Source organism: Bubalus bubalis, chromosome 14 (assembly GCF_019923935.1).
Source record: "Bubalus bubalis isolate 160015118507 breed Murrah chromosome 14, NDDB_SH_1, whole genome shotgun sequence".
Lineage (NCBI taxonomy): Eukaryota > Metazoa > Chordata > Mammalia > Artiodactyla > Bovidae > Bubalus > Bubalus bubalis.
The window spans coordinates 54127394-54148997 of NC_059170.1; the positions used below are offsets into that span (position 1 = coordinate 54127394).

The window sequence follows — 21604 nt, forward strand, 5'->3', positions numbered from 1 at the left end:
TAAGAAAGCAGTGGTACATATACACAATGGAGTATTACTCAGCCATTAAAAAGAATACATTTGAATCAGTTCTAATGAGGTGGATGAAACTGGAGCCTATTATACAGAGTGAAGTATGCCAGAAAGAAAAACACCAATACAGTATACTAGCGCATATATATGGAATTTAGAAAGATGGTAACAATAACCCTGTATATGAGACAGCAAAAGAGACACAGATGTATAGAACAGTCTTTTGGACTCTGTGGGAGAGGGAGAGGGTGGGATGATTTGGGAGAATGGCATTGAAACATGTATAATATCATATATGAAACGAGTCGCCAGTCTGGGTTTGATGCACGATACTGGATGCTTGGGGCTGGTGCACCGGGACGACCCAGAGGGATGGTGTGGGGAGGGAGGAGGGAGGAGGGTTTAGGATGGGGAACACGTGTATACTTGTGGCAGATTCATATTGATATATGGCAAAACCAATACAGTATTGTAAAGTTAAAAAATAAAATAAAATTTAAAAAAAGAAGGGCCTGGAATGACTGGCCCAACTATGAAAAAAAAAAAGTGACACTAAGGAAGAAAACAGAGAGTAAAAGCTTCCTGAATCCTAACATATTGAAACTTACCGTGAACGAATTTGCGAGGCAAACAACTTCCCAAATTAGTGTTTATCTAGAAAAATTCTAATTATATGGTTATGACACAAATGTCCAATAATAAAATATTGGTTAAATGAATTATGCTGTGCTCATATCAAATAAATCACTGTTCCATCAGAAACAAAAAAAAGAATAGGCTTCTTTTTCCCAGTGTCTAACCTATTTATTTATTTTATTAGAATATAATTGCTTTAGAATGCTGTGTTAGTTTCTGCTGTACAACAATGTGAATGAACCATATGTATACATATACCCCTTCCCTCTTGAGCCTCCCCCCTCCCCCATCCCATCTCTGTAGGTCATCACAGAGCACCGAGCTGAACTCCTTGCGCTATACAGCAGGTTCCCACTAGCTATCTGTTTTACACATGGTGGTATATATATGTCAGTCCCAAACTCCCAATTCATCCCACCCCCTCCTTCCCCCACTGTGTCCACACATCCATTCCCTACATCTGTGCCTCTATTCCTGCCCTGCAAATACATACATTCATCTGTACCATTTTTCTAGATTCCACATATAGCATTAATATACAGTATTTGTTTTTCTCTTTCTGATTTACTTGACTCCTTATGACAGGCTCTGGTTTCATCCACATCTCTACAAATGGCTTTTTAAAATGCCTGAGTACATGTTGTGGATGGTAGGGGAGGTTGTGCATGTGGGGAGGGCAGAGGTACATGGGAAATCTGTACTTGCTGCTCAGTTTTGCTGTGAACCTAAAACTGCTCTAAAAAATAAAGGTTGTGAATTCATTTTAAAAGGTTGTGTACAATAACCAAAAAAGACAGTTGTATTTTTCTCCGTCTTTCTCTGCTTCTCAGTCTGATACATGCACACCCAGGTTATGTATATATGTGCCTAGTAGAAAAAAACAAAGATATAAATAGGTACTTCAGATTTGTTTCTGGGGAGGAAAGTACTTGAAGGAATTTTTTTAGAAGGGTTTTTATCCATAGGATATGTATGTTCCATTTTTGCCCTGGGTCTCCAGCCTAGAGAGTCAAAGATAGAGCTATGAAATGCAAAGATTTAGTGCATAGGTCTCTTCACATTTCAGTATGCTAGGTGATCTTATTTACTGCTGAAACGCATTTGATCTCAAGGAATATTTTGTGCCAAGTGAAATGCCTATATCTGGAACCAGAGCAGCGGATGGACTTTGAAGCTCTAGAAGATTTATTGTTGCTTAGAAAAGCACCAGCTCTGGCCTTGTCAAGGTGCTTCCCAGGGATCCCAGAGATTGCATTATACTCCAAAGCAGTGTCTTATTAGATTCTGCATCTGGGTGACCCAGTTTCTGCCATAATTGTATATGTTACAGGAAAAACAGATATAGAAGCTTTGAGGCACAGCCGATCCAGTTTTTAAACTGAAAACTTTAGAACAGACCCAAGTTCTCAGATTTATTTAGAACAAGAAGGTTTACATCTCCACAACCTAGAGTTTATGATCATTTTGGTGGGGGCATGTGGGGAATAGTGTGTTAACCTGAATTTGTAAAATATCTAAATGGTAGAATATTTTACTTAAATATTATGTTAAGGGAGGCCTTTCAGTTTCATATTCTTTGAAATGTTATAGGTGTTATCTTGTTTTTTAAAAATGTTCTTCTCTTACATTGGTTCTAATTTTCAACACCTTTCTTTCTTAGTGTGAAGAAGATGGTTGAAATCAACTTTCTTTGTGTTCATAAGAAATTGAGATCAAAACGGGTAGCCCCAGTGTTGATTCGAGAAATAACCAGAAGAGTGAACCTGGAAGGGATTTTCCAGGCCGTTTATACCGCTGGAGTGGTTCTTCCAAAGCCAGTGGCCACGTGCAGGTATTAGCATCACACCTTTATCTTGCACATCACCTTTGCCTAATGCTTCAAGCCTCCTTGCCATGTTTCTACAAGTATTATTCTCCACCCTTGTAGCCTGGAAGGATTTTGGCTGACCCATGATGATGATGTTGGTTGGTAGCAGAGATGGAGATACAACCAAGAACCATTAGCCCAGTATTCTTGCAGTAAACCCCACAGCCACATGTATATGGATGATGCTGTGTGTCCATTTCTGTGTCTCTTCATTTGAAAGGCTAGTTGCTGCCTTGGGAAACCCAGGGCATCAGTTATCAGGAGATGTCCCTGTAGTTCCATTTTCTTTCCCTCTCGAACACTCAGTGCTGTACCAGTGCTGTCAGGAACTGCTCCAAAAGCTTGATAAGCATCTGGCCGGAAAGCCTGAACATACTTGTCTGCTATGAGTGAAAAGAAGGCTAAAGCTCTGTTGTTATTACTTTATTATTTCATGTGCTCTTTTCAAGCTTTCAAAAGTTAATCCAGTAAGAAAATCATATATCAGATTTTCACTTGACTAACCTGTTTTTAGAGCATCAGAAAGAGTCTGTGTCCCTCTACTATTTTTAAATTTTTTTTGTATCTTCTGGCTGCGCTGCACAGCATACGGGATCTTAGTTCCCCAACCAGGGGTTGAGACCTCACCCCCTACATTTGCAGTGCAGAGTCTTAACCACTGGATTGACAGGGAAGTCCTTCCCTCTCCTCTGTTTTTGCATGTGTGTATGCATGCCTGCTCAGTCGTGTCCAACCCATTGCTGCCCTATGGACTGCAGCCCACCAGGCTCCTCAGTCCATGGGATTATCCAGACTGGAGTGAGTTGCCATTTCCTCCTCCAGGGGATCTTCCCAATTCAGGGACTGAACCCAAGTCTCCTGCATCTCCTGCATTGGCCGGCCGATTCTTTACCACTGGGCCACCTGGGAAGCCACTACTATTTTTATTGACTCAAATAAGATGAAACTTCAGGAAAAAAACTTCAGAGTACAGAAGACAAACCTGTAAAATGCCTCTCTCCTATTAAATTATTCATAAATAAACAGAATAAATAAGACTTCACAGGTATATTTTAATATAATCTGTAATCATTCATTCTAGTACCTAAGCCAGAATCATTTAAGAAATTCAAACTCATTTCTCAAAAAGTTGTTTTCTTCCATGTGCATTATATAAATGTGAAGGTTACTAACTTAAGGGAGTATTTTCATGTTTTTAAAGTTTTTGGTTTGCCTTCTTAGAATCTGTGATGGTCATTCAATACTTACAAACTGGACATTGTCAATATTTCTTCTGCAATTTTAAGATTTTTCTATATTAAAAGAGACGGAAGGTTACCAATGTCAAAAGAGCATAACTGGAACATCATTTCGAGGTAAAAATGACAAATAAAATAATTACATAGGCAGAGGACCAGGACCTAGCACTGCACCAGGCCCTACATGATGTTTGTTCAATACTTCTGTAACAGCTGAGCTGAAACAAAGAGTAAAAACTTGGAGAGTTAGAAATCAATCAGACCTTAAAGCCTGTATTGTATTTCAGATACTGGCATCGATCACTAAACCCCAGAAAATTGGTAGAAGTGAAATTTTCTCACTTGAGTAGAAATATGACTTTGCAGAGAACGATGAAGCTGTACAGACTTCCAGATGTAAGTAAGAATGGCTTGCTGTTTTTTGAAGCTATTAACAACTGAAACTTTTAACATAGAAAAGAATTATTTGCAGGAAGCTAAAAATTGGTTCATGTGTCTGAGGATGTGAATATGTAGCTAAAAAGACTTCAGAGAACTTCAGGGCCAGGAGGAGAGTTCATTTGGAAATACCAGGTTTTTTTTGTTTTTGTTTTTGTTTTAAGGCTTTTAAAAGGTCTTCAGTTTGGGGTTGGATGGGGTTGAACTCCGAACTTGCAGGTTTTTAAATTTTGAGCACTTACATTCTATTCAGGAAGAGGGAAGAAAAGTTCCAGCTTCTGATGGTTTCTTAGCACATGGAATTAAGGAATAAGGTTTAAAAGAGAAACCTAGGGAGAGGAAATAATGTCTTATTGAATTAGCATCGTTTTAAACTAGAAACTTCACAGTGTGAAAAGTTGTCCCTTAATAAGGGAAAATTTAAATGTGCTTACCAGTCTTGGCTTTTATTTGGGGCTCAGATGGTAAATGAGTTCTCTGTCGCTCCATAAGAAACTACCACAAAGGCAGAAGCTGAAACCAACACATGTACTATCTCTTGGGTTCTGTGGGTCAGGAATCAAGGCACAGCTTAGCTGAGGTCTTTGCTTCAGGCTCCTTGTGAAGCTGTCATCAAGGCATCAGCCAGGGTCAGAGTCTTGTCTGAAAACTTGACTAGGGATGGATCCACTTTCAAACTCACTTGGCTGTTGCTAGCCTTGAGTTGCTGGTGGGCAGATGGACTGGGGTCCTCCATTGCTTGCTGGCTGTCGGCCTGAGGCTGCCTCAGCTCCTCATCGGTGGGGGTTCCCTGAAGGGCAGATCACAGCACACGGTGAGAGTCTACAGAGAGCATCTGCTAGCAAGATGGAAGTTAGAATCCTGTGTAGTCAATTCACAAAGTGAAATCACTACTGCCATATGTCATTGGTCCCACCCATACTCAAGATAAGTGGATGGTGTGGGCGTGAACTCCAGTGAAGGTGGGCGGGCATCACTGGGGCCATCTTGGAATCTGTCCACACAGATGGGATCTGTAGTGTGAAGTTTTGATTTCATCAGAGCTGTTCTTTCTTTTGGGTTGTAGTAAGTACTTTAACTCAGCTGAGGGATTCACATAGAGTGTTCCTCCAAGCAAGGCGGGGAAGGACTTCCTCTATGGAGGCGTGGCCGACTCCAGCTCCTCTTGGCTTGGACCAGTTGTGTGTTTACCAGAAACATGTGATCAGTGGCTACACGGATTGAAGTCTTTCTTTCATCGACAGAATCAACGTGTTTCTGACTTAGGCAGAATTTCATAAGGAGAGACGTGGAGATGAAGGAAACCAGGGATTCCAGGGCTTCCCATCTGGCAGAGGGACCAGAAGGCATGGTCTCCTTTCTGTCTAAGCTGCAGTTGGAGACAGTGGGGCTTGAACTCGTGAACTCACTGCCTGTCTGTAAGGCCAAGGACGGAGGGGGAACATAGTTCAGAACAGAGGGAAATAAAAAGTGTGGTGACATAACGAGGGAGGGTCCACGTGTCCTGGGAAAGGAGGACCAGGGCCCCTCAAGCTGGGGTGACAGACATGAGGCTAAGTATATGGAGACTCTGGAAAATGCCCTGAGGGGTCACACCATCGTTATGACCATGACAATTTACTGATCAACTAGACGTAACTTCTGCTAATGGCCAAGTCCCAGAGACACTGAGAAGGGTGGGCTCACATAGAGGCACAAATGGCTGTGAGAAAAAAGGGCCCTGGAGGGGCACAGCACACGGCTGAGACAAGACACAGCTGATGCTCAGCGTCCTCCTGGCCAAGTGTCAAATGCTTTGCTATCTGCGAGTTAAAATAAGAACTTGAAGCAAGCCTCCTTTTCCCAGTAGGGGTGAATGCTGTTCTTCCTTGGTCTCCCCTGATTTCAGTTTTTCAACCTAATTCTGTTTAGCTTGTGTGTAAGAAAAGCACCTCCTTGTCTGTATAGTCACATGAAGTGGAATGAAGCATAAGGAAATTTAGTAGCTGTCATTGGTTTATCCAGGATGATTAGAGGTGCGGAAAGTTATTTTTGATTTGACTTTGTCCATTGACCTCCGTATTCTTGTACAAGCATCCATCAGCTCACAGGTAACCATGTTTTGAAACGTTAGTGATAAATTGCTGGTCGGACATTGGTGGTGAAAGCAGACTCTGGCATCTTGGTTGCAGTCAACTCGGTTACAGAAGAGCATACCTCTTCCAGCCATGGTGCTGTGGTGACTGCCTTTTTTCTTCCACCATAAGTCGAAGCTGATAAAGTGCTGTCACGTATATTAGCATATTCTCTCAACCACCTTCTGAATTTGGTATTCTTACCCCATTGCACAGATGCAAAGACTGAGACTTGTGAAGGTTCTCCAAACAGCTCTTGTTGGCTTGTTCCAGCCTCCTTTATTCTTTTTAAGTCATAGGGAAGGAAAGAAAACTAAAGAGTAAATTAATTTAAAAAAAAAAGAGAGAGAAAGGGTAGAAGAGATGCAAGTAGAAACTTTGAAAAATTGGAAGGTGCCACCAGCAGCAACCTTGGTGTTGAGCTCCTGGCTTAGAAGCTGGATGAGGCAGCAAAAGCCAGACCACTTCCTTCTCTCCCAGGGTCAGACAGTCATATCGTTTGAGAACATTTTTGTATTATGAAGTGTAGAGAAGAGCCTTACTGAACACAGGTTTTTTGTTCAGCCTCATTTTCTGCTTTGTTGTAACCGTTTCAGCTCACCGTGCCAGCTTTATGTGTTGATCATAGACTATACAAGTTAACATTGATTGTGGCCGACGTTATGCCAAACAGTTAACATCTGTAACCTCATTTATTATTCACATTGATCAGAGGGGTCAAGTCATTGTTCCCAGTCACAGAAGAGAATGTTGAGAAACAGATTGATTTGCTCAGAGTCTTCCAATCAGGACAGAACCATCCCCACCAGCTCATGCCATTAGCTACCATTACCAACGAGACTAAGATTTTCCCAAGAGGAACAGTTTCCTGCCCTTTCAATGCTGGTTTTTCATTTTTATGTAATTGGAGTATAGTTGCTTTACAGTGAATGTCAGTTTGTTTTTAATGTGTTGAGACTTTCCAAACAATGTTGGACTTTTTTTTTTTTTTTTTGGTCAGTGCTTTTCAAGGTGAAGGATTTTTTTTTTTAATGTGGACCATTTTTTTTTGGTCTTTATTAAATTTGTTACAATATTGGGTTTTGTTTGTTTGTTTGTTTTACTGTTTTTATTTTTTGGCCACAAGGCATTTGGGATTTTAGCTCCCAGACCAGGGATGAAACCTGCACCCCCTAGGGGCATTGGAAGCTCAGAGTCTTAACCACTGGACCACCAGGGAAGTCCCAAGGTAAAGAAATTTGAAGTAGATAAAAAGCAGGAGTCAGGTTACTCTCCCAACATCTTTACATTGTGTTGCAAGAAATGTATGCCTATGAAGCCATGCTAAAACACAGATATTCTTGGTTTAGTAACTGTAGGTTTTTTTGGTTTTGTTTGTTTGTTTGTTTAGTGTGTAATGTCTTACTGCTCCTTCTTAAATCAAAAAAGTATCCATAATCAAGGCTTACATCTCTACTCTGGAATCTTGACTCCAAATCAGTTCACACTACATAGCTTGATGGAGAACAGCACTGCTTCTGTTTTTTAATAGGGCTCTGAGCTTGATTTCCTTATAAACTTAAAAGCAAATTTTATACACATTTCAGTGTATGGAGAGTCCAAAGAGTAATGCATATTAGCTTGACCATGGGAAAGTAGCTCTGATTCAGAAATAGACTTTGCTTATGAAATTTAAAATTTTCTCAGTTAAGTCACTGGAAATTTTTTTTGCTTTTTATTGAAATCTCAGAAAACATTGCCATCTGACTCGGATTATGCCAAAGCTTAAATTTCTATCTAGTCATGACATTTCCCTCCACCTCTTCCTGAAAACAACAGCCATTATATAAAATAGAATTATTTTTTTGGCCACACTATGCAGTTTGCCGGATCTCAGTTCCCTGATCAGGGATTAAACACAGGCCACAGCAGTGAAAGCCCAGAATCCTAACCACTAGGCCACCAGGAAACCCCCTAGAATATAATTTTATATATTAAAATTTATGTCATGCTTCAGTAGATTTCCTGGAGAGGATATGACTTTATGATGTTAGAAAGAAACAAGCTTAGGTTCTGAGATACATAAGCCATTGTTGATCAGGAAAAGCATATATTCTTCCCCTGTTTCTAGTACCTTTTCTGTTTCATAATTGGATGTAATCTGATGTTTCCTTCTGCTTTAACTTAGCTCCTGTAAAAACTTGTTTGAAGTGCTTGAAAATTGCTGTTTATATGCTTTCTCACTGCCCATTTGCCAAAATATACTGTTTCACTGAGTCTTCCTTGTCTAAATTCTATTACCCATTTTCCTAACCTTCAGAGACCTGAGGTAGCAGTTCTCAAAGTGTGGTCTAGGGGCCCCAGGAAGTTCCCAGAGCACTTTGGGGGGACCTGTGAAGTCAGTTATTTAGAATAACACAAAAATAATTTGCATCTTTGATTATCTTACAAGTGCACTGTGCAGTCTTCCAGAGGTTAAATGGAATGTGAGCTTATGTATTCTTTTGCTTTAAAATTTCTAATTTAATTTCTAATACAATAAATATAGATAAATATAACCCATGTAAACAAAGCACTTTGGGAGTATTAAATAATTTTTAAGACCATAACAAAGTTCCAGACCAAAATCTTTGACAACTGCAGCTTTAAGGATGTCTGTCAGGCAAAAAAAGATTTTGATTTTACTGATTTCACAATATGAGTGTTCAATGAATAAGAATTGTGCTGCAAAAGTGTATTTTGCTCCAAAAAGGAGTTGGCAAGCTTTAGTCCTCATTTCTGAATGTTCTCTATGAACAGAGAGGATGTATCCTGTTACTGTCATGAGATAATCTCATTTTTTGAGGCTCATTTTATTTCATTTCATTTATTTTGAGCTGTGGCATGCAGGATCTTAGTTCCCCAACTGGGGATCAAACCTGTGCCCCCTGCAGTGGAAGCACAGTCTTAACCACTGGACCACGAGGGAAGTCTCGATATCATTGATTGTTACTGAATCAGTAACAAATGCAAAAACAGTCTAATGTTAAGAAAGACTATTTAAAATTTATCAAGGTCATCCTCATAGCAGAAAATAACCTTTTCAAATGACTGCAGTATACATGCGGTATGGTTTTGGTCTTCCTACCAGCATTTCAAAATGTATATTTATTTCATTTAACACCATTTAGCAGTCACATAGGTTTCCCTCTTCCCACAAATTGCAGGGTAGAAATGCTCTAAATAACTAAAATTGGCTTACAGAAACAAAAGGAAAATATTGGTTTCATGCCTGGCTTGCACTTGAATGCCAGGCGAAAGAAATGCCATCTCTTCAGAGCTGACAGTGACTTTTTTCCATGTCTGCAGCCTTCACCTCACCCTATTGGGTAAATGATTGTGCTAAAAACCTAAGAATTCATGCATTCAGTCATTCATTCAGCACCTATTCAGGCCATTATTAACCAAGGGTTAAGCCTTGGATTGGAGAAAGCAATGGCACCCCACTCCAGTACTCTTGCCTGGAAAATCCCATGGACGGAGGAACCTGGTAGGCTGCAGTCCATGGGGTCACTAGGAGTCGGACACGACTGAGCGACTTCACTTTCACTTTTTACTTTCATGCGCTGGAGAAGGAAATGGCAACCCACTCCAGTGTTCTTGCCTGGAGAATCCGAGGGACGGGGGAGCCTGGTGGGCTGCCATCTCTGGGGTCGCACCGAGTCGGACACGACTGAAGCGACTTAGCAGCAGCAGCAGCAGCAGCAGCAAGCCTTGGATGGAAGCTGGGACCTGGAGATTTCAGGTCCTTTGGCTTTGTTGTTGTTTAGTTGCTAAGTCGTGTCTAAATCTTTTGTGACCCCAGGGACTGTACCCCGCCAGGCTCCTCTGTCCATGGGATTTCCCAGGCAAGAATACTAGAATGGGTTACCATTTCCTTCTCCAGGGGATCTTCCCAACCCAGGGATCAAATCCATGTCTCCTGCATTGACAGGTGGATTCTTTACCACTGAGCTACCTGGGAAGCCCCCCTTTGGCTTTGAGATCCACAGAAATGCTGGAAGTCTGAGTTTTCTATTAAATGTCAAGGACTTAAATTCTCTTAATTTAGAGTATTAAACTATTTTAGTTTCATTATGGTATCTTTATAGATTCTGTAAATCATAACTGAGTAGTACATAGTAAATACTCAGCTAAAGACTGTTGGGTCTGTAAATACAAAGAACACCTCTCCTGTCTCTTCCCAACACGAGTCAGTAATTGACCAGCATTCCTTGTCACATAACCTTAGTAACCTCAACATGACTACTGATGTCCATTAGAGCCAGCATTCAAGATGAAAACCCATTTTCCACCTTGGTCTTCTCTAACCACCACTCTGGGAGCATGCAGGAATTGTGATGATCTAATCTTAGAGGCAGCTTTTAATTTAAAAGTGCTCAGAAATAATTTAGGACAGATTAGGTAGAATAGAAGTATTTATATACAAGTTATTTGTCACTTAAAAATTTATCCAGTATTTCTTCAAGGAAAAAAAAGTATCAAGTTAACTAGAAGAAATGAAGTTGTTTTTGTAGTTCAGTTCAGTCGCTCAGTCGTGTCCAATTCTTTGCGACCCCATGGACTCCAGCATGCCAGGCTTACCTGTCCTTTGCCAGCTCCCAGAGCTTGCTCAAACTCATTTGTAAGTAATTAGAGTTTTGTCTTCATACAGACAAGGAATGTAGTGAGCTTTCTCACTTCCAGTGTCAAGTGTCCTGGTATCTGGACACTTCTTATACTTGATGCCTTAAGCTCTTTTAAGGATAAGCACTTGAACAAATAAATCCAGATGGGGCCTTGTCCCGACTTTTGAGGGTCTGTCATTCCTATTTGTTGTTTTTGTTCAGTCACTCAGTTGTGTCTGACTCTTTGCAGCCCCATGGACTGCAGGACATCGCCAGGCTCCCCTGTCCTTCACAGTCTCCTGGAGTTTATTCAAACTCATGTCTATTGAGTCGATGATGCCATCCAACCCTATGGCCTTATGTAAAAACTGTGACTTATGAGATGAAGGATTCAGATGCCTATTATGATCACCTTTTAATTGACCAGCATTGGTCAGTTAATGACCAGCAAGACCAAGGCCAGTACTTGGCAACTAGCCATTCGTTCTTGGTAACTAAAATGCCTGCCTTCCCATAGTGACTGTTATGATTGACTTTTCTTTCATTTTTGTTGCTCATGAGAACAAAAGAGCTACATCTTATTCATGGGCTATTGGACAAAATGAGTTTCTCAGCCATTCTCAACTGTGTTTTCAAAATGTCAAACATGGCAGTCTTATGGCATGATATTCCAGAACACATGCTGGGATTGTTTTGCCCTGTTATGTAGGCCAGCAGTCCCCAACCTTTTGTTCCTAGGGACTAGTTTCATGGAAGATAATTTTTCCACAGACAGGGGTAGGGGGCGGGTGGTTTCAGGATGATTCGAGTACATTATATATTATAGTACATTATATTGTGCAGTTTATTTCTATTATTATTATATCAGCTGTACCTCAGATCATCAGGCATTAGATCTCAGAGGTTGGGGATCCCTGGTGTAGGCTGTTAAATTTCTTGGCATGGGTATATAGGTGAATTTGTAGTGTTCCCATTGGTTTCGTTTGGGTCATTGGCAATACTAACCAAAGACCTGGTACACAAAGATAGGATAGAACACATTGTGTAGCTTATGTGCTTAACTAGTACATCTCACGGAGAAGGCAATGGCACCCCACTCCAGTACTCTTGCCTGGAAAGTCGCATGGACGGAGGAGCCTGGTAGGCTGCAGTCCATGGGGCTGCTAAGAGTCAGACACGACTGAGCAACTTCACTTTCACTTTTCACTTTCATGCACTGGAGAAGGAAATGGCAACCCACTCCAGTGTTCTTGCCTGGAGAATCCCAGGGACGGGGCAGCCTGGTGGGCTGCCATCTATGGGGTCACACAGAGTCGGACACGACTGAGGTGACTTAGCAGCAGCAGCAGCAGCAGTACATCTCAAGCTTTCTGTGTATACAAATCACCAGGGGATTTTGTGAAATTGCTCATTCTGACTTGGTACATCTGGGGCAGGCCCAAGAATCTGCATTTCTAACAAGCTCCCATGAGATGATGATAATGTTGGTCTGGGGACCACACTGGCTCCAAGTTTGTTTAGTCCTCTTATTTAAACCTCCCCATTGGTTTTTTTTTCACTCCAACAGGCTACAAAAACTTCAGGCTTGAGGCCAATGGAACCAAGAGATATCAAAGCTGTTCAAGAACTCACCAACACATACCTGAAGCAGTTTCATCTAGCCCCGGTGATGGATGAAGAGGAAGTAGCCCACTGGTTCCTCCCTCAGGAGCACATCATTGACACTTTTGTAGTGGAGGTAAAGATAAGGTGATAAGATAGTACAGAAAAGTATGAAAATACTATGCGACTGAGTCCATTTCCCAGAAGGACCCTAGAGTGCCTATCTCCTTCCTCTGTGTCCATGACTCACTGCTTCTATGCCAAGCTTCTGCTCACTCTGTTAGAACAAGCTGTGCTTACAGTTTTCATTCCTGGCACAAGAGCACATTTTTACTACTTAATAATGGGAAATCAGGATACTGCTCTGGTGTTGCCTGTGTGATTAATTGCTTCCCTCGGTTTTGAAAAGGACAGTTTGGATGACCTCATCAGAGATGAATGGTGTCTCAAAGTTTAATCCTGTTTTGCTTTTGCAAAACTGGTTGGAATTGAACTGCCTTTGTTCAAGATGGCATAATTCAATCACTTCATTCAACCTTGTCTTGATTTGTAAAAGGTTTTCTATAGGCTGAATACGAATACTTTGTACTGTGGTCCATTTCTTCGTTCTCCATTCTGTTCCGTTGATCTCTGTGTCTATTCCCCTACTGATATCACACTGTCTTAATTAACCTGTAGCTCTGTAGTAAGCCTTGATATCAGGTAGAGTGATTCCTCCCATTTCATTTTTCTTTGTCAAGATTGTTTTAGCTAATGTAGTTCCTTTGCCTTTGCATATAAATTTTAGAATAAGCTTGTCTTAATTTACAAAAGACCTTGCTGGGATTGTGATAATAATTACATGATATTCAGCAGGATTGCATTAATTTAGGGAGAATTAACATGTCTTCCAATCCATGAACATGGTATGTCTCCATTTATTTAGGTCTTTTAAATTTTATTTTGTCAGCGGTCTTTAATTTTCAGCATCCAGATCCTATACATTTTTTAAAGTTTCGTTTTCCACATATTCCTTGTTAGTATGTAGAAATGTGATTGGTTTTTCTGTGATGCTCCTGTATCCTGCAACCTTGCTGAAATCACATATTAGTTCCAGGAGTTTATTTGGAGATTTCTTGGGATTTTTACATGGATAATTTTGTCATCTGCAAATAGAGTCAGTTTTGCTTCTTCCCTTCCCATCTGTATGCTTTTTCTTTCTTTCTCTTGCCTTATTGCAGGGGCTAGATCTTCTGGTACTTCCTTGCATAAGAGTGGTGAAGGCTGACATCCTTGCCTTGTTCCTGATATTAGGGGAAGAGCATTTGGTCTAACCCCATGACTTACACCATTATGTTAGCAGTCAGTTTTTCATGGATGCTCCTTATCAATTTGAGAAAATTTCCAACTTGCTGAGAGTTCTCATCGTAAACGGATGTTGGATTTTGTCCAGTGCCTTTTCTGCTTCAGTTGATATAATCATACGGTTTTTCTTCTTTAGTCTGTTGATATGGTATATTTATTTACTTATTTTCAAATATTTGACCACCTCACATACCTAGGAAAATTATTCTCTTGGTTATGGTGTATAATTCTTTTTGTACATTATTGGATTTGGAGTGCTAATATTTCATTGAGTATTTCCTGAGTTCATGAGAGATACTGATATGCAGTTTCTTTTTTTTTTTTTTTTTTTTTTACTGTCTCTGGTTTCTGTATCAGGAAACCACTGACCTCATAAGAGGAGTTGGGAAGTGTGACCTCCTCTTCTATTTTCTAGAAGAAATTGTATAGAATTCGTGTTAGTTCCTTAAATGTTTGCTAGAATTCTCCAGTTGAACCCATCTAACCTTAGAAAATTCTTTCTCATTGTCTGTTAGTACAGGCAGACCTCATCTTATCACTCTTTGTTTTATTATACTAGTCAGATAGTGCATTTTTAACAAATTAACAGTTTATGGTAACCCTGTTGGTGCCATTTTTTTTCCAACAGCATTTGCTCACTTTGTCTCTCAGTGTCACATTTTGGTAATTCTTTGAATATTTCAAACTTTTTCATTATGATCATATGTGTTATGGTGATTTTTGATGTTACTGCTTCAAAGTTCTAAATGATGATTAGCATTTTATAGTGATAAGGTATTTTAAAATTATGTATATTCTTTTCTAGACTTAATGCTGTTGCACACTAATAGACTATAGTGCAAACAAACTTGCATATAAACTGGGAAAACAAAAAAACTCATGTGACTCACTTTATTGCAATATTTGCTTTATTGAGGGTGTCTGGAACCAAACACGCAATATTTCCAGGGTATGCCTGTATATCATGTTTACATGATATATCTGTTTCAGTCCTTTTACTTCCAACCCATCTATGTCATTGATTTTGAAGTGATGTTTGGGCCACGTTTCCTTATGTATTCTGCAGAATTTCTCCTGATTGGTATATTTTGACTATTTACACCTGATGATAATTGATATATTAGAGCTTAAGTCTTCCATATTATATTTTCTGTTGTTTCTTCTGGCTCTTGCCCCTCTCTTTTTCCTTGCCTTCTTATCCTTGACCATTTTTTGATCTGTCTTGATTTATTTATAGTGCATTTGAGTATATTTGTATAGGTCTTATCTGAGTATGGGGCTTCCCAGGTGGCGCAGTGGTAAAAAATCCGCCTGCTGATGCAGGAGACAGAAGAGATGCGGGTTAGGTCCCTGTATTGGGGCAGGAAATGGCAACCCACTCTAGTACTCTTGCCTGGAAAATTCCATGGATGGAGGAGCCTGGTAGGCTATGGTTCATGGGGTCCCAAAGAGTTGGACACGACTGAGCGACTTCACTCTAGTATTCCTGCCTGGAAAATTCCACAGAGGAGCCTGGTGGGCTACATCCATGGGGTCACAAAGAGTGCTTGTGCTTGAACACAAGCAAGCAAGATTTGAGTATTATAGTATATGGATATAAATTATCCGTTCTCTGGTATCCACATTGCACCACTTCAAGTGATTTTACTTGCATTTAGGTCTCTTTACTGTCTCAAAGTTTAAATATCACCATCTTGAGTATCTTGAGATCTCCTTTCTATCTGAAGGATGTTCTTTGGCCAGTGTTAAAGGTATGTCTGCTGGCAACGAATTCTTCTAGTTTTCATTTGTCTGAGAATGTCTTATTTGCCCTTCTTTCCTGAAAGAAGCTTTACCAGATACAGAATTCACAATTGATGGTTCTTTTCATTCAGCTCTTGAGCCACTTGCTTCTGGTCTCTGTGGTTTCAGGTGAGCAGACCATTGTCATTTGAATTAGTATTTCCTTGTAGGTAGTGAGTTGTTTTTCTGTGGTTACTTTTAAGATCTCTGTCTTTAACTTTGGGAAATTTTATTATGATGTGCATTTCTTTTTGTTATCCTCTTAGAGTTCACTTGGCTTCTTGAATCTCTTCTTAAATTTCTGCCACCTCTGGCTTCTTAAATCTCTGCCACCTCTGGAAAGCTTTCAGTCATTGTCTCTTTCAGCCCATTTTCTTCTTTCCCTCTGGGTCTCCAGTGATATGAATGGTGAATCTTTTATTGCTGTTTCACAGATCCCTGAGGCTTAATTTTTTTTTTCCAGTCTGTTTTCTCTCTCTTATTTCAGATTGGGTAAATTCTACTGGAGTCTTCAAGTTCAGTGATTCTATCATGTCATCTCCACTCTGCTACTGAGCCCATTCAGTGATTTTTTTTTCTCTTAATTTCTGCTATGGTATTTTAAAATCCTTAACAAAATAGAAAATCTAGGCCTTTAAGTCATCTCTAATATTTGAGCTGCTAATACAGCACATCAGTTTAGCTTAACATCTTTAATTTTTAATGTCTGAAAAAAAGGATTAATGAATCAGAAGCACTCAAAAAGTGAATAAATCCATCCCTCTGGAAATTTCTGCTAAAACAAATACTAGCAATGACATATGTGGTCTAGCCTCTGCACCTGTGTAATTCAAATATAGCTTGAATTCTTTGCAGACTTGCATAGTAACCACATATATACCTAGTTACCACAGCTAACTGAAACAACCCAAACAATATTGACTAATTTCTTGTATTTCTTGTACCAGTGATGGTGAAACAAACACCATCTTTTTTGCATCCCTTTTGATATTTGATAGCTTCAGATTTTCTCAGTCATTTACATACATATACTTTGGTGCAGAACCAATGCCTTTTACAGGCTTCGAAAAAAAACAACTCCCAAACTCTATCCCACTTCACTTCAAGCTGATAAAATTCCTGCCTTGTGCCAAGTAGATGTTAGGTATTACACAGTATCCTTTAGTTGGAAAAGGTAGTATCTTGATCCTTAATGATCTTATTCCTGCAAAAACAGTGAATTGACTTTTATCACTGTCCCTATAAGTCTGTAGTCACTAGTCAACCAGAGAGAAGCATTCCTTCTTAAGAACTTACTGCCAGGCACCAGTGAGCACTTAGGCTGAGGCACAGCTCCACGCTCTTCCCTGGCCACCACTGCCCGGTGGGGCTCCACATCAGACCTGGAGGATGGAGCAGGAGCAGTTGCTCTCCATTCTGATGGAAAGCCATGGTGCAAGTCAGAGATCACAAAGTGAGCTGAAGTGCCTGGATGACACTTGTTGGAGGAGATGTTTATCTGACGTTACCTTTGTTCTTTAGAACTCCAGTGGTAAACTAACTGACTTCCTGAGCTTCTACACACTCCCCTCCACAGTCATGCACCACCCGGCTCACAAGAGCCTCAAAGCCGCCTACTCCTTCTACAACATCCACACGGAGACGCCCCTGCTGGACCTCATGAGCGACGCGCTCATCATCGCCAAGCTGGTAGGTGACTCACTCCTGGCTGTGCTGTGCGCGTCTCCAGATATGTATGTCAGATTATACAAGTGTCTTGCATTTTCTTCCACACAGGGGAATTCATTTGAGATATTTTACTGTTGACCATCAGTCAAAAGAAGAATTTTGATAAGAGGTTTTTTAAAAAAAACTTTAGTGACTGTTTTCATTATCAGCTCTATTGTAACTTAACGAAAAAGACAGTTTGTACAAATCAGAAACTTTCAACCCTTATATGAAAGTACATGGGACTTCCCTGGTGGTCTAGCGGTTAAGACTTAGCCTTCTAGAGCAGAGGATGCAGGTTTGATCTCTGGTTGGGGAGCTAAAATCCCCCATGCCTGGCGGCCAAAAACCAAAAACATAAAACAGAAGCAATATTTTAACAAATTCAATAAAGACTTTTAAAAGGTGGTCCATATAAATCTTTAAAAAAAATAAAAAACATAAAATTCATAATATAAGGAATATAAGAAAATTACATGATCATGTTATACAGGTATATTCCTTGGAGATACTGTGGGTTCAGTTCCAGACAGTTCCAGATCACTGTAATAAAGCAAGTATTGTGATAAAGTGAGCCACATGAATTTTTGGTGTCCTAGTGCATATAAAAAAAAAATTCAAAAGTTATCCTCATGCGATAGTATGGTCTGTTAAGTGTGTGGTAGTGACTAAATAACTTAGAGATCTTAATTTTAAATATTTTATTCCTGAAAAAAACATGCTATCCATCATCTGAGCCTTCAGTGAGTGATATTCTTAACATCAGAGACCACAGATCACTGTAACAACTATAATAATAATGAAAGAGTTTGAAGTATTACAAGAATTACCAGAACGGAACAGAGACAGGAAGTGAGCAAATGCAGTTGGAAAAATGACCCTGACAGACTTGCTTAATGCGGGGTGGCCACAGACCATCAATTTGTAAAAAACACAGAATCTGTGACACACAATAAAATGAGACCTGCCTGTATGGGGAAAATGTGAATGTTGTGTTACAGTGAATAACTGGCAACAGCAAGTTTTTTTATTTCGTCTGTGAATTTTGAAATTAAGTTTAATTAATAAAATTATTACGGGGATTTAAAACGAAAAGAATTAAATTCAAAATATGCCTTAATGGATTTGCATTATTTTTTACTTCCTCAGTATAGTAGTTAGGATGATTGTTAAATTCGTGCTACAAATAAAACATTTTCTTTTAAAAGTTAACAGAAATCAGCTGATGTAAATGTTTTGATACAAGTACTGAATGAGAAAATATTGCCTATGAGAAATCGGGAGCTACACATCGGAAGTGTTTTCCTTGTATCCTTCTAGTATTTGATCATTGGAAACATTTTTTTTTAATCTATTAGAAGCAGACCCCAAAATCAGCATTTGCCTTTGATTCTTTGATCTTGTAGCTCATTTTCAACTACCTCCCCACAAAAGGCCAGTAATAAATTATTTAAAGTAAAACCCCTGAGAAACAGAAATGCAGGTACTTATCCGTGTCACATTTTGCATAGTATTAACTAGTATTTTTTAATTCTGTTTTTACTATAAAAATGTTACTAAATTTATTTCCCAGTATTAGGCCAAGACAAATACACAATTTCAAGTCTTCCCAGGTTTGGTTTCTTGGCTGTAGGTTCAGGTAAGTCAGAACTTAGAAAGGCCGGTTACTAACAGTTCTGGTTTTGGGGCCATTTAGACAACTGTTTCCTTCAAAAACTGGGGCAAAATATTTCTTGAAACCGTAATATTTTTTGTCACTGTTAGCCATCAGACTGTATTTTTTGATTCAGCATTTCTAGATAATCTTGTTGATTCCATCATATTCACCACTTGCTAGTTTAATAGGATAGTTGTGAACTGAATTATTAATGCATAGCATATATTACAGACATTAAACCTCATTATAAATGCATATTCAATTCAGGCTACTAGTAGGAGAATGAAATGTTATACTGAAATACATCATATACAAAATACTTCAAACCTTTAATACTTTAACATTTTTAAAAAAATTTTACATTGACAGAAAGGATTTGATGTATTCAATGCACTAGATTTGATGGAAAATAAGACATTCTTGGAAAAACTCAAGTTTGGCATAGGCGATGGCAATTTACAGTATTACTTGTACAACTGGAGGTGTCCAGGGACAGAGTCTGAAAAGGTGAGTGAAGTTGATGAGTCTTTGTAGACTTGATAAACTTAACCTACAAAACCCCATACTTGCTTCTTGTCAGAGTGTTGAGAGGTTTTTAGTTTTTTTCTTTTTAGTAGCTTTTTAAAAATATATATCTATGGGACTTCCCTAGCAGTCCAGTGGTTAAGGCTCTGCACTTCCACAGCAAAAGGCAGAGGTTCAATCCTTGGTCGGGGAACTAGGATCCCACATGCCACATGGCAAAAAAAAAAAAAATTAAATAATAAAAAATAAAATAAAAATATACATATGTTGTACTACATTGATTTAATTTTTCTTTCTCACTTGTGTTTACTATTCCATCTCTTCCCTCCCTTTAGGTTGGACTCGTATTACAGTAGATGGATATTTCTATTGATATTTCTAGAACTCTGACATCATCATTCATTAATACCCTAAAGATTCCTGGAACTGCCATTCCAAAGAAGAATAAAAGCACAACTTAAGTGACATCGAAGTGTCAGTAACAGAAGAGATGGAAAAGCATCCATTTGTGACCACACATGTAGAACACATTTCTAGCTGACATTAACATCCATCCTTTTTTTCCACTGTTGACCTGTTTGTAGGAGGGATGCAGAGGGTACAGAGCATATTCCTCTGGTTCTCAGCCTTCTGGCTGTCTCCTGATGAAGAGGAAGGGGTTTCTTCCTCTCTCTAGAAAAGGGACTGCTTCTCTATGAACTGAACAGAAATCACAGAATTGTGTAAGAAAATCTTTGCCACTGTGTGGAGATAAACTGCGGCATTTCTGTTTATGAAGTGATGGTCTGTGGATCCACGTAGCAGAATGAGGGAGCCACTCAGAAAGTGTTTACTTACATCACCATACACGATCTCATCGGAACCAGCCCTTTTGTAACTCAGTGACACGCAGTGGGTGTGAAAGTGAAGAGCAAGATAAAAATGTCCTGGGACTCTTATTTCTCAAGAAGCGAAGTTGCCAAATCAGTAAACACACAAATTGTACTTTGATCTCCAGCAGGACGATGGATTGGTTCCAAAGCAAGGTTTGGGGCAGACATGAAGTGTGCTCTCTGAAGAGTGTACACCCCTGCCAAAGTAGAGTTCTGCTCCTGCACAGATTCTCATTCTTCTCAGCAACAGCCAGGATATGTGAGGAAAAGGACATCAAAGCCCGCAAGTCAGAAGACATGCCCAGAGGAGTTCATTAGTGCCATCAGGACACTGAGAGTTTGAATGTTTTTTATTACTTATGCAGAATTGCACATATTCCTCTACGCTGACTCTAACTTACCATGAAAGCTGTCCCACCCTAGGAAGATGTCTTATTTGTAAATAAGTCTCAAAGTTTTGTTACTGATGGTGTTTTTATCTAGGATTTGAAAAACTTCTCAGTGTGCATAAATACGTATATATATTGCCAACAGTCCAAGGGGAAAAGATGGTGGATGAGGCCACCTCAACTGGCCTTGAGTCAAATACCACAAAGTAGATACTTCCTGCCTTTACGTACCGGTGCCTCGGCCATTCGGTCCATAAACATCCAGTTCCCTTAGACAACAGGATGGCCTTCCTTCATGTTATACGTGGTCAAAGGAAACAATCATACCTTACTTATACCAGGCAGGAGATGGCAACCTGTGGCCCGTGAACTAAACTCAGCCCATCGCCTTCTTCTGTACAGCCCAGGAGCTAAGAGTGGTGTTTATATTTTTTTGAATGGTTGAGGAGGAAAAAAAAGACAAAAGAATAACATTTTGTGACTCAAAAATTACAGGACATTCAGATGTCAGCATCCATAAATAAAGTGTTGTGGGAACATGGCCATGGTCATTCATTTGTGTTGCCTGTGTGTGGGTGCCTTACTCTACAAAATACAGAGTTAAGAACTGTTCTGACAGAGACTATGAACCCAAAGGCCTAACACATTTACAGCCTGGCCCTTTACAGAAACAAATACTGTTGCCCCTGATTTCCCCTAAGGAGCTGAGAGCAAATTTCCGAAGCTTCTGCTCATCTGAAAGGCCAGCTCACAGCTGTGATGCCCTGGGACCTCCACTAGGGGGTGCGCGTGGGCC

At 39.7% G+C, this 21604-nt stretch overlaps 1 protein-coding gene across 2 annotated transcripts in view; it reads left to right on the top strand.

The window, feature by feature from the left end:
• Positions 1-21349, top strand: part of NMT2 (N-myristoyltransferase 2) — a 59675-nt gene extending 38326 nt beyond the window's left edge. The window contains exons 7-12 of one of the 2 annotated variants that reach the window (XM_025264365.2): positions 2309-2479; positions 4041-4149; positions 12498-12668; positions 17180-17347; positions 19392-19529; positions 19883-21349. In XM_025264365.2, the coding sequence (XP_025120150.2) occupies positions 2309-2479; positions 4041-4149; positions 12498-12668; positions 17180-17347; positions 19392-19529; positions 19883-19903 (778 nt within the window). In that variant the 3' untranslated portion in view covers positions 19904-21349. Of the gene's footprint in view, positions 1-2308; positions 2480-4040; positions 4150-12497; positions 12669-17179; positions 17348-19391; positions 19530-19882 lie in introns of those variants that run through there. The other variant, XM_044928096.1, reaches the window with a different exon arrangement.
• Positions 21350-21604: the final 255 nt, after the last annotated feature.